Here is a 16,247-nt window from a genome sequence, read left to right on the forward strand (position 1 = left end):
GCGAATGGTAAATGATTTACAAAACACAAATTTTGTATGGAGTCCGCAGCATGTCAGTTAGCTATGAATTTTAACATGGAAAGTAGAATTCAACCATTGTTACGTTAATTCATGGCAAATCTGCAACATTAAGGTGCATATTTGGCCACTACAAAATAGTTGTGCATTTGCTGCTGAAAGCCCACTGAGCTATGGCTTGTGTGAAAGCACCCTGAGGCTAATTTCAAATAGTTGAGCGCAATATCGGGCCCTGAAACCTGGCCAGATATCGCATTTGGGAATGTGCAATTTCCACGTGCATTACTTCACGCGCTGGAGGATAGACAAGCGTTTCCCACTGTTTTCAATGGGAAACCCTGTGATTTTTTTCCCCCTCATGCCCATTCAAAAAAATGTGGTTCATATTAATGTGAGATTTCTGCGTCTCACAATTCACAAATATTGTGCGATTTTCTCTGCCGTGTGAAAGCAATAGAGAGCAGATGCATGCAGAAACTAAACACATTTTAAGAGAACAGAAAATCAGATATACATCCTACAGAGGGGGAAAAAAATACAAAATGCAAGTCTTAATGGGCAGAAATTGTGTTATTCCTCATGCACACATGGCAGCCTATGCTGGAGAGTCATCTGAAAAGTTAAGCACACTTAAACGGTACACAATAGTAAAAAGAAAAAAAAAATTTGAAACCATGATTACTTCATAGTCTTCGAAGAGTTTGATATGTTCAGGTTGTGGATTCATTTCAGTACTTGGAAAACTGTTTCTTACCTGATGAACGCAAGGGAAAATGTACACAAAATTATGTCTCAAAACAGATAATGCCAGAAACTTACATCAGTACCAACAAGTTAACAGTCTAAAAGATACTTCTACAAAGGCAGATCATTTGCCCATGCCTACATGTACCAACTGACAATGAGCATTGTAACCAGAATTTGTCAATATCTGTACTTGCAGGTGATCTGCAGTTTGGGGACAAACGATCATTAATATGAAAGTTAGTCTCCCGACAGCCATCACTGGTCAGCTGCACATCTTCCCGTTTACATGGGGAGTTACACAGACTGCCAGCAAACATTATGTTCACTCCAGACATAATCAGCTAATGAAGAAGCATTTCCTTGTCCAGTGGCAACGCTCTATTCTTGTTAATGGATGAGGAATACCACGGATCAACCGCGCAGCTGACTATTGTAGATTCCACCATCCAAATCCGGTCGTACGAGACCAGCCTAACAGAGCTTCTTTCAGGTCATACGCAGCTATACAGTTAACAAGAATAAAAATTGATTCTGCCAAAACCGAAGTGAATATACACCTGCCATCTATTTCCCCATGAATATTGCCATCTGGATGGTCAAACCACATCGTAACTTTAGAAAAAAGGAGATGCTATACAATCACGTCTCAAGTATTATACAACATTCTAAATCACAATTCTATCAGCAGTCACTATAAAAAAGTTATTCAGCTTAAATCACATACTTGGAGGGGAAAATAGTAACCAAAAATAAAAGTGCTTTACCACATAGGAAGATTTTTTTGTATCTTGAATTTCTTGTCCCTCAATAGCTCCATGTTGCATTCCTGGTGGCAGCAGCCTTTTGAAGTAGGCCTCCAGCTGGTCATCAAAAAATTCTTCATCATCCAGTTCATCTGTCAAACAAGTGAAGTCATAATTTACATCATATGCATAAATCAAATGGACAAAACCAAGCAGCGGTAAATTCTTCACTAAAATCCACAGGCTTGTAAAAGCCACGAAGTGACAAACTATAAGGGTGGACACCCACTGGTGATATTTTCTATCTTGCGATGCGAGAGCAAGTGAAAACACTCGCCTCGCAGTGCAAGAAGGACACCGGAATGAGACTGGGATATCGCCAGTCTTTTCAACGGGGCCAGCGGCAGCAGCGCTAGCCCCACTGAAAAGATATGGAAAATACTGCAGACTTCTGCCACAGCTGTGGCAGAAGTGCAGCATGCTATCCCATTGCTTTCAATGGAATCGGCGCTGCTGCCGGTCCCATTGAAAGCAGTGGTTTTTGGCAAACCCTGCAGTATGATTTTCGGGGAAGGGCTTGAAATATAAGCCCTTCCCTGAAAATGATCAATAAGTTACGATTGTTCATGATGAAGGACTGTGAATACGCAGGGACCTGCCATTCAAAGGACTAAATGTTGAGAGAGAGACCTCAGGGGGAGGGGGGGGGGGGGGGGGGAGAACAGTTGTATACAAAAATGTTATAAAGATATGTAAAAGGTGGAAAAAGTTCAATAAAAAATACCTTTAATTAAAAAAAAAAAGAAAAAGAAAATGATCAATAAGTGGTTAAAAAAGTTAAAAAAAAAAAAAAAAAAGTACTCACCTCTCCGCTGCTCACAAGCTGCTGGCGTGCCGAGCACATCCGCCGGGCTGAAGAAAGAAGATCCGGCTGCGATGGAGGGCAGATCTGCAGCGTCCGGACAGGTAAGTAATTCTTCTTTTTAGGCCTTATGTCCGTGGGAAAGGAGGGACCCGCTGCGGGATTCTGCATGAAGAATCAGCAGCCGGCCTGATTTTCCCCGTGGACATGAGGCCTTAGAAAGCATGACTTTTAAAAACGCAGGAAAAAAAATGTATATGTGAAGACACCCATAACAAGATTACCATGCACCCGATACAGAAATTAATAGAAAAAGACAAAGTCAATGACTGTCAAAAAAACCCAAGCGCACAATTACCTGAGGAGCTGCCATCTAAGCTTGCAATAGACACCAATTTTTCATTTTCTAAGAAACTTGCTGTAGATGAACTTAATTCCACATCTGGTAAACTTTGTCTTTCTCCCACTATACCTTTGAATAAGCTTTCAGCGCTGAAAACCTGGTGGATTAAACCTGAATATTAGTTACCACTATTTTGGAAAAAATAAAAGATTGAAGAATTATTGTACTATACAGAAGAACAAGTTACCCCATCTTTCTCACTTTGTGAACCCATCTGCAAGTCATATAAGACATCTATGAGAAGAAAGCAGAAGTTAAAAAAAAAATCTATTAAGCATATTTTAGAGTGATTACAGAATACGGTCACCAGCATTTAGTTTATTCTGCTGCAAATTTCAGAAGAAAGAAAAATATATCCATATAATATTCACTGCACACTTGCAGTGTGCCACACGTGTATCTCGCAGACGGCAAGCAGCAACTTACAGCTATCGGAGCATGGCCGTGCCATGAGGGAAGCATAAAGTAGGGATTTCAGCAGTTTATCTTATGGGCTAATGCTATGCAGTTTTTGAGAACCTACATGTTCATCTTGCAGCTTAAGAGTCCCATTTATTTATTAGCTGTGCTCCCCTTGCAGTTACTGACCATTTTTTTCCTATGCATGGTAATAGTAAGTAACCTGCCAACGATGGCAGATGGGCTCATGTTAGCCATGGGCCGCATGGTGTAGGGTGAACATGTAAATTGCCAAAAAGTTCAAATCTTAGCCCACAAGTAACAGACCTAAGAAATCAGCCTGTCTGTCAGCAGCATAAGCCAGATAACAGATTCCACGTTGTGGCGTTTACCCAACCTGCTAAAGTGATGGCATATTATTTAGATAAGCCATTACTTCTGGATTAGCAATTCTCTGACTTCTGGGAACCCCATCATCCCCGAGAATGAAAAGGAAGAAAAGCTGCTGTAGCACAGCGACACTCCTGGACCTACAAGAACTGCCGTTTTAGAGATGCTCTGACCCCATAATCTAATCACAACTTGGCATCTGTCTGTCTCTCCATTTTACCAAGCTCCAACATTTCAACTGCAAGAACTATTGAGTTGTCACCTAATATTATTCCTGACACATGCCATTTTCACAAAACAGTCAAGATTATTAACGAACATCACCTGTCAGCAATTCTACACACACACACACACACACACACACACACACTTTTAGATACCATTTCTTTGAGTCCAAGTTGGCTCCTTCTGCAATTTCATTTCTGGCAATTCAACTTTCTGTACCTGACCTTTAACATTGTGGGGCTCAATGAACGAATTCAAGTCTCTATCAAAATAAAGAAAAGAAGGAAAAAGAAAGATACATTTTATAATATGCTAAAAACATTAACAAGAGTATGAAGACTAGGAGCCTCATTCATACAGGATTTAGTAAACATTTCCCAGTCTAGGAACAGATCCTAGCACAGGGGAAGGGGATCAAGATTCCATGAAAATTCAACCAACATCTCAAATATATAATGATTGTGAGACCAAGGTTCTTAAAGAAAAACCCACAGTCTGTCCGGACAAGTTTGATTCAGTCGCTACTTTTTATTCCCCCAAAATTAAAAGCACTGGAAAAGCTTTTCTGTGTAAAGTACCGTTCTATTGACTCAGAAGGTAGGTACCATTCCAATAGGTGGCACTGTGGAGGATTACTCCATCACCCATTTGCATAGCTTTTTCCACAAGGACCATTGCATGGTCCATCTAAAACTCCCTACACTCTTGTGGTGCTCTCCACAGGGAGCAACATTACTCCCAGACTCATTTATTCCTGAACTGTATATTACCACTGACAACATCTAGAGGCGTACGCTAATGGCATGAAGAAAAAGAAAGTCCATTTATTTTCAGGAGAAGTGAAAAGCTGCAACTAAGCCTTAGTATTAGGCTGGATTCAGACGAACGTATATCGGCTAGGTTTTCACGTCCAGCCGATATACGTCGTCTCTCTCGGCAGGGAGAGGAGGCTGGAAGAGCCGGGAGCAGTGCTCTGAGCTCCCACCCCCTCTCTGCCTCCTCTCCACCCGCCTGCACTATTTTCAATGAGGAGAGGCGGGACGGTGCGGAGCTAATTCTTGGAACTTAGCCCCGCCCCCGTTCCGCCTCCTCTCATTCCAAGTAGTACAGAGGAGCAGAGAGGAGGCAGAGAGGGGGCGGGAGCTCAGTGCACTGCTCCCGGCTCTCCAGCCCCCCCCCCCCTGCAGAGAGAGACGACATATCGGCTGGGCGTGAAAACCCAGCTGATATATGTTCGTCTGAATCCAGCCTTAGAGACACTAAACAAGACTTGGGTATTGTAAGAAAAGAACATTCAGTTGACATAGTTGTGCAAGCACTCATTTTTGGGGGGGACGTCCTGTAGTTTTTATTGATACCATTTTGGAGTACATACGACTTTTTGATAGATTTTCGTTACATTCTTATCCTTCGAGACTGGTTGATAAAAAAAAAAAAACACAATTCTGGTGGTTTTTCTGACAACATTCACTGTGTGGGGTAAATAATACATTACTTTGATCGATCAGGCTTTTATAGATGCAGAGATACCATTTTTCTTTTTTTATATTATAAAATATGACAAAATGGTTTTTTTTAACTTTTTTTTGTTCAGAATTAACAAAACTTTTTTTTTTTTTTTAATAACTTTTTTTACATGTTTTTATTTTAAAGTCCCCATAGCGGAGAAGAACTTGCGATTGCTTGATCGCTCCTGCAGTATGATGCAACACTATAGTATTACATTATACTGCAATCTGACAAGCAATCTATCAAGCCACGCCACAGGCATTGCTTGATATTCAATCTGCCATGGCAGCAGATCCTCATCCTCTGATCTCATCGTGGGGGCTGTTCAGCACCCCCGAATATCGAGTAAAACATTTAAATGACCCTTTAAATGCTGACAGTTACAACAGCTCTGATCAGCAGTGCTGCAGATCAGAGCTATTGTGGGCAGGTGTTGGCTTTCAGAAACTGTCGGCACCCGCATTGTAAGTAGCAGGATCTATCCCCAATCCACCTCCACGCAAACATAAAACCACCAGGACATAAACGTACGCCCTGTAGCGTTAAGGGGTTAATGTTCAATAGAAATGCAACCTTGGCTTAAGGGTGGATTCAGATGAACATATATAGGCTGGGTTTTCACACCCAGCCGATATACGGCGTCTCTCTCTGCAGGGGGGGAGCCTGGAAGAGACAGGAGCAGTGCTCTGAGCTCCCGCCCCCTCTCTGCCTCCTCTCCACCCCCCTGTACTATTTTCAATGAGGAGAGGCGGGGCAGGGACGGGGCTAATTCCCGAAACCTAGCCCCGCCCCCATTCCACCTCCTCTCATTGCAAATAGTGCATAGGGACGGAGAGGAGGCAGGAAGCGGGCGGGAGCTCAGAGCACTGCTCCCGGCTCTTCCACCCCCCCCCCCCCACAGAGAGAGACGCCGTATATTGGCTAGGCGTGAAAACCCAGCCGATATACGTGCGTCTGAATCCACCCTAAAGAAAAGTGGATGGTACTGCATTCCACAATTAATTTTTTGCTGGCAAAGTAGAAGTTCTGATATTTTAATTAGATTTGAATGTTATAAACCGTTTTGACTTACAAATCGTCCTTAAAGCTAAGCGCAAACTTCTCTGTTCCTTCTCCTCCAAAGTGACTTAAGCTAGAAGTACAGCTTGTTGGCATCAGCAACTTTTCATTCTCCAAATATGAAGCTTGAACATCCAAAGAGCTTTAAACAAAAAAAAGGCACAAAGGCAATTTAACGAGTTACATTTGTGAAGCATAATTGTAAGCCAGGGTGTATGGACACAGGTGAGCCTGGTATCGGCCCCAGAAACTCAAACTGATGACACTTGTAAAATTGTGATTCTGGATGTGAACAAGACTCCTTTACTGCTTAATACTTTTTTTTTTGGCCACACACTTAAGATCACAAATGTTAAAAAAAAACAAAACAAAAAACGAATTGCACTCACATGCAAATCACATCACATGCGAGTGCAATGCATTTTTGTTTCATAGAAAGCCCTATTGCAAATAATGGGCAATTATCGCCCAAAAATAGAACATGCAACGATTTTTCAATTTGCGGGAGAGAGAAACAAAAATAGTTCACGTGAACACATTGAAAACAATGTGTTATTAACACGTTCGCGTTCCATCCATATCGCTATCAGACGGAACTCAAGGGTGAAACTCGCCCGTGTGGATATAGTTATCAGGTTTCACAAGATGTTCAGGCTAATATTCATCTTTGACTTTATTTACAATTTGGAGACCTTCCAATCGGTTACTGGGCTCTGATGACATCCCATACACAGACCAGATCGGGGGCCCCAATAGCATGGACAGGTGGGTATACGACTATTTCTTGTGTTACTGCATTCTAAAAGGGTTGTACTTAGATCTTACAGCTTGGACAACCCCTTTAGGGACACGAGCCAAAGCTCCAAGTATGAATAAGATATGGCATTCACACTGGAGGAGGTGCGTGTACGACAACACCACATTTTGCCCATTGCTTTAATCACAGTTTGTTCTGAGTAACCTTAACCCATTCATCCTCTGTGACATACATGTACATCACAGAGCTGTGTGTTGGGTATGAAATGGACAAAACGCAATAGCTTATATGGCTATGCCAGCAGAAAAAAATATATAAACTAAAAAAAAAAAAAAAAAAAAAAAAAAAAGTTTATAAATCAAGAAAGTTGGGATTAAAACAAAATTTAAAAAAAACTGGCCTCCTGCACACGGGTGGATTTCCATTGCAAAATCTGGAGCGGGATTCTGCAGCAAATCCAGCTCACAGCATGCTATGGAAAAACATGGTTTCCTGCCCACGAGGGGAAATAGAGTGCGATTTTCCGCTAGCAGGAAAGAAATCGTTGTATGCTGCGATTTGCTGTGGGCTATGCATGGCCGACTTCCATTGAAGTCAGAGGAAGCAGTCCGTGCCGCGGCCATTCCACAATTATTATTGCCGAATGGCCGCAGAAGCCGCAGCATCGCTATGGCGTCGGCGTCCATTCAACTGCAAACGTGCCGGCCCATTTGCAGCAAGGGAGGCCGCATTATCACCATGGCGACGGCGCAGCACCCCCTGCACTGCGCATGTGCCGCCCGGCACATTGGCAGCACAGGAGAAGACGCCGGACAGTTAAGCAGATCTGGCACCGGGTTGAACTTTGCTGCGGGAATCCTGCATGCGGGGTCTGCCCCACTCATGCGCAGGCGGCCACGCAGGGGTCACTGGCTGGGCACCGGGTTGAACTCCGCTGCGGGAATTCCGCATTCGAGGTCCGACCCGCCCGCGTGCAGGAGGCCTAAGAGTTAAATGGTTCAACAGTCAACATTAGGGTACACGCACTCAGCCTTTTTTCCCCCGTCCTTAATTCAGATGGGAGTAGCACCCATTCATTTGAACGGGTGTATGTATTGCACATGGGCTTCTTTTTACTCAGACGAATATGAGTAAAAATGCCAGCAAATCCTATTTTTGGACAAGAATATTACACGTCAATGTGGAGTGTTCAGCGCATTGGACGCCCCTGGGCATGTACTCTTAGGATTCTCAATCCCACTGTAAGCAGCTGCTTTTGCTGGGGAAGCTGCATATGGCTGTCCGGCCAGAGCCATTCTCAGTTCTGATCCATAAACACCCCCTACGCCGGCAGGACACCAGCAGATAGTGAGCTGACCTGGACTATTCTCCACCCCCATCCTTGTCCCCCAATTACGGCTTTTGGAAATTATAGTCATCAAGAAACAACATTATTCATCCTTACATTTCTCATAAGATATAAAATTTACAAGAAAGTTAGAACAAATTCCCAATAACCCTCAGTGTGAAAACAAATACAGCTCTTACTGGTCAAAGGCAGCACGAGCTTTAGCCACGGTGGATGCAGCAACAGGTAAGCCCAGACTGGAAGAGAAGGTGCAGGTTTCAAGAGCTTCACTGAGATTACTAATTGAATCTGCTAGGAAGCTTGGAAAAGTTTCATCTTCTATTTTCTTGTAAGGTTCAGTCATCGTTCTCCACTAGATAAAGAAACAGATTACATTAGCAGGTGAATAGTGTAATCTAGAATGTACATTCAATCAGCTGCTGCTAACAACATATCAACACTGCGGCAATAATCAGACTAAGACCCCATTTACACTGACAGATCGCTCACACGACAGTTTGAGTGACAGTTTTGAGCGATCATCTTTACATAGTCTATAGTAGCTAATTAGCTACTAAAGAGCTATGCAGGCGGAGCGGGACACCGCCGCTGTCTCTAGGCGAACAATACAGCTGTTTTGCATAAGCTCGCGTCCCGCTGTGAACTTCAAGTAGGACACGAGCTGAAAGAATCTTATCAGTGCTGCCGACTATGATAACAGCCTGCACCGCTGATAAGAGTTCATCGCTCAATTCTAGAAAAGCGAACGAATAGGGCACGAACACTGCACAATGTCCGTGCATTTAAATGCAACGGTTATCGCTCAAAAGATGGCTTTGAGCGAATCCCTCGAGTTCATCCGGGGTATGCGGATTATTGGCCTACACTTTCTGCCTCAAATTTTCCCAGAAGAAAAAAAAAATCTAAAGTGGGCCAGTCTGAGGAATGTGGTGGCCATAACCCCTTGCTCACCGTTCACTCTTCCGTAAGTAGTTCATGGAGCTGTGCCAGTGAGTCACGAGTGCGGGAGCATGTTGCCCCATCTTGTCAGAAGCAGCAGCACATTCTTTCCTCTGGTGTTATATGGTTGTAAAACTGTTCAAACCTGTCCAGATAAACCACGGTATTCACGGTTGATTCGAAGAAAATTACGCCTATTTTTGTGTTCCTGACACTGTGCACAGAACGCCAATTTTCTGTTAGCGTAACGCCGTTTCATGAGTCAGGTGGGGATTTTCATTAGACCTGTGCCTCGTATTCTGGGACCTGATAAACGGAACCACATTTTGTCCGTCAGATTCCTGCAATGGTTTTAGAAGTCCTCTAGCGATCATAGCCCAACGCCACGTCCAGCGATTTACGCACTTCGCTTTGATGAGCCCTCTCAGTATTTGCACATTATTCGGTATGGTTCCAATGGCAGCACCCGCAATCACATCGTTCACGGTACATCTGCTGGCCGGCACAGTCTCAGAGTTCATTTTTGAGGACTATATGCAATCTGCTGCTAAAGGTCATGGATGACTTCAGACGTCCAGACTGAAGAAGGGCTTTGTTTCCTAATGTCTGTGACAGGCCTGGTTTGGCGCCATTTCTGAACCATGCTGTGAACACATTTAGCAGCTGGTTTTGTACTTCAGTATTTTTTGGCAAAGACCTCTTGCATTTCCTTAACGAGGTTTTTTAGGCAGCATCCGCTGTCAGTACCGGGATCATAGTGGCAGCCACTGCTCCAACCCTGTGTAGTGGCCAGCGCTTGGCATTTCAGGTGAAGCTCCAATTGATTTCAACGAGACCTGCAATTCCGAGCGCTAACCACTACACAGGGTGAGGAGCAGCGGCTTCCGCTATCATCCCTGTGCATTGTGGAGCGGCCTGGAAAACCCCTTTAATTGATCTGCTGCATGGAGAACACCAGATTTATGAAAGCTGGCAAAAGGAAATTCTGCCTTTGGTGCTTGTAGTACCCAACTACAGTGCCGATTTTACTTCTTACACCCCACCACCTCCGAAGTCTTGGTGCTTTCAGCGCTTCCTTCTCCGTGCACCTGGCAGCCTCTAGTGAGTGCAGCGCTGCCCGTCAGGTGATGCCACTTCCAACTGTGTGGATTTTGACCGGTTTGGATGCGAAAGTACTGTAGAGTTTTCCGTGGAAAGTCTGCATTATTTTGACTACGTGTGAACAGACCATATTTTGGTTTCCCACGGCAGAGAAGCCTACACCCCAATCTCTAGAACGGAGTCATACACATCGCTGCAGGTCCTATCTTTCCACAGAATGCATCGCCCAATGTTTTCAATGGGGCAGTAAAACACATGGCACATCCTGCAGCAGATCACCGGAGGATCGTTACTTCACACAAGTCATGGAAGGCGTTTTTGCCCGAAAAATGCCTTGCATCGCTGTGAAGTCGCACATTGGTGAGCGCAAGGTTGGGACGAGTTTCTCAGCCCTGTATCTCGCTCCCCTGTGTGTAGGTAGTCTTAGGCCAAGCACACACGGAGAGGTTGGATTGCGCATGCTGGAGACCGCAGTGGAATTGGGCTCTGACCGCGGCTGCGTGCCTGTTTCTTTACTGTGGATGACCGCGGTCATTTGCAGTAGAGATTTTTTTTTTTAAAGATTTGTATTTCAACTAGCGCCGGCATCCTCGGCCTTTGTGCAATGTCAATTGTGGACAGGCTGCAGAGTCCGCACAAAAATAGAACATGCTGCGATTCTATTTCCGCGTGAGGGAAATTGCTATTGTCTCAGCTAAGCGGATATGTAAATGCTCTATTATTCTAATGTGCGCGGAGTACAGCGGATCAGCCGCATGGGTGACTATTGTGGATTCTGCTATTCAAATCTGGCCTTAGGGGGGTTAATACAGCCTGGTAACCAGCTGATCTCCATGGGTCGGGTTCTCTCGCCCCTGCCAGTACCTGCACAAGTCACCTGTAATACCACTGCACTGTAAGGAGAAGGGACGGGGACATTCAACTAGAGGGGTTGTCCCAGGAAAAGTGTTACTTAGAGTTAAACCCAGCCCAGAATTACCATCAGTGTACTGAGGACGCAGTCAGACCCGGCCCCACTACAGACTGAGGCCGCACACATGAGCCAGCCGTGCGAGTACTGCGGTGTAAGCAGAGGACATCCGAAGACCCCTATGGGCACCAAAAATATGTAAGTGCTTTAGCAATTAGTAATTTTAAAATGTGATGGCTTATTAAAAAAAAAAAAAAAAAAAAATTCTGAGTAACAAAAAAAAATCAATTAACTGGTTACACCAACATTTTAGTAACAGATGATGTATCTGGCAGGACACTGGGCCGGGGCTACAGCAGGGGGTCCCGGCGGTGGCAGATGGAGTGGGAGCAGCACACACTGGGTTACTGTCCTGGGAGCAGCTGTCACCATCACCCCTCCAGGAAGCATGTGCTCCGACCGCAGTGCGTCTGTACGGCGACAGTCATGCCAGGCCGCCCGAGAGCAGGAGGCTTTCCTCCAGGGTCCATCATTGTATTTCAGCTGCGGGTTACGGGGATTAGTGATACAAATGTGTTTATATCCGCGCTCCGGGCTGCAGACCTCCCGGACGGCCCCACGCAGGATTTCTGTCTCTGTGTTCCATTTTATTTCCTCATTGATTTCAATGGAGTTTCAAAAAAAGCAGAAAGCAAACGTAAAAAAGGCTCGTGTTCGCTTCCGTCAGAACACAGATTAAACTTTTTTTCCAGTTTCTCGCCTCCAAAAATGGAGCCGAGAGGCAGAAACACCGAGCCGCCTCAACGCAGGTATCATTCACCACGGTTTCCACTCCGCCCGTGAAGTAGCGCCGTCTGCGGTTTTGTAGAAGTTGTTCAGGTTACAAGCTAAAACTTTTACAACGTCAGCACTAAATCGGCGCTCCGGGATCCGCTGTACTGAACGCCGTGTTAATCGCAATATGGTGCTTCTGACATCTATAGGGCCTTACAGACACGCGTACAATCCAGCGCCACGATTTTGGAGCACTGTCTGCAGTGTGTGTTTAGCGCACCTCTTCACCCATCACAAGGGCGAGGTGCAGTAAAACACGCTGTGGGCCGCAGGGAGCTGCTGCTGAACCCAAGAGTTAAATCACGGCAAAGCGCCGCGTTTGAAATTGTGGCGCCGCGTCACATTCAGGTGCGAGAGCAGCCTCAGGCAGAATCCCCAGCGCAAATCCAAAACCGCACATATAGACAACTGTTTATGGGCCAGGAACTAGAGACAAAACTTGTGGGACTTCTCTAATCACGTGTGACAGGACACACAGCGCCCCCTACAGCCACAGTGTGTTGGGGGTCTGCAGTCACGTGAGGCTGCGGGGTGGTATAGCCGGGGTGCGGACAGCTTGTACCCTGCGGGCTCACGTGACACTGGTACGGTACCCGGCTGTGCAGTGCGCACATAAATAACTTCCCCCAGTACACAGAGACCTGCGTGACTTGTCGGGGACGAGCGGCGCGCACAGTCCTGCCCGTTACGTACGGACACTCCCCCACATCCAGGCTCCGGACTACAGAAAGTTATCAGCACGCTCCCGCCGCGCTCTGGACCCCTTCAGCCCGGTCATACGTACCTGGCCAGCGGCGCCGGCTCCCCGGGACACCGCACCGGAAACGGGTTACTTTCCCGAGCGCGGGAGAGCGAGCACAGCTCTGTCCGCTCAGCTGTGGGGGGCGGGGCTATGAGGAGGAGGCGGCTCCAACTGTACGAAAATTGCTTCGCGCGTCACTCAGCAGGCACTCAGCAACAGGGGGCGGAGCCTGCAGCAGGCACTCAGCAACAGGGGGCGGAGCCTGCAGCAGGCACTCAGCAGCAGGGGGCGGAGTCTGCGGACAGCTATGAGACCTGTGAGGAGGGAGGAGCGTAGGTGGGCCTGCGGCCAGAAGGGGTGTGGTTACAGAGGAGCATGCGCATACAAAAACTCGGATCCGTTTCTACTTCATTGGTAGCCATGAGATGCAACCTCCAGAGGGCGGTGCCATACTGTGGCGTGTGCTTCCAGCTGTTACATGAGCTATTGTGAGCCGTGAAGTAAGAGAGAACTTTTTGGGGGGATACAATACACAAATGGTCTGCAGCTCTTATGTGGAAGCTTCCAGCAGGGCTCATGCTGCCCCAGGACTCAAAGGGGTGGTACCAAGATTACAAGTTAGGATAGGGGATAACTTGTTGAGCTGTGTGTGTGAGGGGGGGGAGGGAGGTCTTACTGTTGAGACCCCCATCCTCCTCACTGAGGAGTAACTGCAACACCCCTGCAATGAGGAGGTGAGTGGTCCCCGGTCACATGATCGCCATTATCCAATGGTATAAAAACGTAGCGATCTACGTCATTTACATTACGTCATACTGCAGGAGCGATCAAAGCATCGCATATTGTAGCCCCCCAGGGAAGCCTAACAGAAAAGTAAAAATAAGATCAATAAAGTATTATTAATTGTTATAAAAGTTTAAATCACCCTCCTACTTAAAAAAATCTAAATCATAAAATAAAAATACATATTTGGTATCGCCACGTCCGTTAAAGTCCAATCTATCAAAGTAGTGCATTATTTACCCCACACGGTGAACGTCGTCCGAAAGAAAAAATAAAGAACGCCAGAAATGCACTTTTTCAGTTACCCTGTCTCCCAGAAAAAACGCAATAAAAAGCGATCAAAAAGTCGCATGCATTCCAAATTGAGACTAACGTAAACTACAGGACATCCCGCAAAAAACGAGCTTTCGCTCAACTACGTTATTGCACGCAGAAGATGGCGGCAGAAAATAATTGAAAAAAATTAAATGTCTTTGAAAAAAAGAAAAGAGGAATACAGTTAAAAAAAACAACTATACAAATTGGTATCGTTGTACTCGCACTGACCCATAGAATAAAGTTATCATGTCGTTTTTGTTGCTGTTTGTGCGCCGTAGAAACAAGACGCAATGAAAGATGGTGGAATGTCGTTTTTTTTTTCATTTTACTCCACTTCCAATTTTTTAAAATTTTTTCAGTACATTATATGTTACACTAAATGGCACCATTTAAAAATACAACTCGTCCCGGAAAAAACAAGCCCTTATACAGCAACGTCGATGGATAAATAAAGGAGTTACGATTTTTTTGAAGTCGGGAGGAAAAACGAAAATGGAAAAAGAAAAAGGGGCCGCGTCATTAAGGGTGCATTCAGATGACCGTATATCGGCTTGGTTTTCACGCCCAGCCGATATACGTCGTCTCTCTCTGCAGGGGGAGGAGGCTGGAAAAGCCGGGAGCAGTGCACTGAGCTCCCGCCCCCTCTCTGCCTCCTCTCCACCCCCTCTGCACTATTTTAAATGAAGAGAGGCAGGATGGGGGCGGAGCTAATTCACAGAACTTAGCCCGGCGCCCAGCCCGCCTCCTCTCATTGCAAATAGTGCAGAGGGGCAGAGAGGGGGTGGAGAAGTGGCAGAGAGGGGGCAGGAGCTCAGAGCACTGCTCCCGGCTCTTCCAGCCTCCTCCCCCTGCAGAGAGAGACGCCGTATATCGGCCGGCGTGAATACCTGGCCTATATACGGTCGTCTGAATGCACCCTAAGGGGTTAATGCGCTCCAGATCTGTGGTCATCTGATTGAGAAACACAAAAAGAAATTATGACAAGATCAAACTTAATGCAAGAAACAAAAGTTTTCAAACTTAAAGGGGTTCTGACATGAATAATGTTTTTATGCTTTAGCAGCCATTGTTCCCTGGTGTGCCTAATGGACCCTAATGGGGGGGGTCATCTCCCAGCAGCATATTAGCACTTTCTGCTTAGGTTAAGCAGCCTGACTAGAGCCACCTGATTGGTGCACGCTGTGCAGTCACGTGGTGCCGAAGAGCCAATCAGGTGGCTCTAATCAGCAGCGCTGCTTAACCTAAGCAGAAAGTGCTAGTATGCCTCCCGGCAGGCAGTCTTCTTCCTCCAGCAGCCGCGCCGCTCCGGGATCGCGCGCATGCGCAGTGGAGAGGTGCCCTCTGACAGGAGTCAGGACGGGCCGCGTCTCCACTGCGCATGCTCAGCACTCCGGAGTTCAGCAGGACGGACGGGCCGCCCACAGCAAGCACTGTGCGGTCCGTCCGTTGACCTCGGAAGTGCCTGACGGACGGACCAGAGCAGGAAGCGGTCTTTTTGACCGCTCCTGCTCTGCTTTAAAGGCACAGAAGAAGATGCCGGCTGGAGGGGACATGCCTGGCGATCGGGCCAGGCCAGGCAAGGTGAGTACAATTTTTTTTTTTTCATGTCAGAACCCCTTTAAAGGGAAAAGAGGAAGCAGGTGATCGTAAGAGAAGCCTGAAGAGGTCACGGACAAATGTGGTCCAACTCAGGGGCAGGTGCTGGGACCAACTGACCTTGGGGGGCCCACTCAAGGGTGGGCTTGGTCCTCTCATTAAGGCCCATTTAGACACAACGATTATTGCTCAAAATTCGCTCAAAAGCCATCTTTTGAGCAATAGTCGTTATGTCTAAACGCGCTGCCATTGTGCATTTTTTCGTGCATGATTCGTTCATCGTTGATTTTTAGCAAGCAAAAAATCACCAGTGTCTGTTATCAGCGCTGCATGCTCATTTTCTCAGTGGGCGGCGCTGATAGCATTCTTTCAGCTAGTATCCCTCTGGGACTTCTCAGCAGGATACCAGCTGACAGCTCTAAGAACAAAGCAGCTATTTGCATGTACAAAGCAGCTACTGTTCTTGGAGCTATCTGTGGTGTCCAGCTCCACCTGCATTTAACTCTTCAAGTAGCTAATTAGCTACTTAAGAGTTATGCAAGGATGATCGCTCAAAACTGTCAC

The 16,247-nt window shown here is 46.1% G+C and overlaps 1 protein-coding gene across 4 annotated transcripts in view; it reads right to left on the bottom strand.

Annotated features, from left to right (window-relative positions):
• The window catches only part of CEP192 (centrosomal protein 192), a 121,790-nt gene extending 108,664 nt beyond the window's left edge, over nucleotides 1–13,126 (bottom strand). For all 4 annotated transcript variants that reach the window (XM_066579513.1, XM_066579514.1, XM_066579512.1 and 1 more), the window contains exons 1-8: nucleotides 13,029–13,126; nucleotides 8,640–8,812; nucleotides 6,369–6,497; nucleotides 3,943–4,049; nucleotides 2,961–3,007; nucleotides 2,729–2,870; nucleotides 1,530–1,660; nucleotides 701–772 (exon numbers count right to left, since the gene is read on the bottom strand). In XM_066579513.1, the coding sequence (XP_066435610.1) occupies nucleotides 701–772; nucleotides 1,530–1,660; nucleotides 2,729–2,870; nucleotides 2,961–3,007; nucleotides 3,943–4,049; nucleotides 6,369–6,497; nucleotides 8,640–8,803 (792 nt within the window). In that variant the 5' untranslated portion in view covers nucleotides 8,804–8,812; nucleotides 13,029–13,126. The remainder of the gene's footprint in view (nucleotides 1–700; nucleotides 773–1,529; nucleotides 1,661–2,728; nucleotides 2,871–2,960; nucleotides 3,008–3,942; nucleotides 4,050–6,368; nucleotides 6,498–8,639; nucleotides 8,813–13,028) is intronic.
• Nucleotides 13,127–16,247: the final 3,121 nt, after the last annotated feature.

Source organism: Eleutherodactylus coqui, chromosome 9, assembly GCF_035609145.1.
Source record: "Eleutherodactylus coqui strain aEleCoq1 chromosome 9, aEleCoq1.hap1, whole genome shotgun sequence".
NCBI classification, from domain to species: Eukaryota; Metazoa; Chordata; class Amphibia; order Anura; family Eleutherodactylidae; genus Eleutherodactylus; species Eleutherodactylus coqui.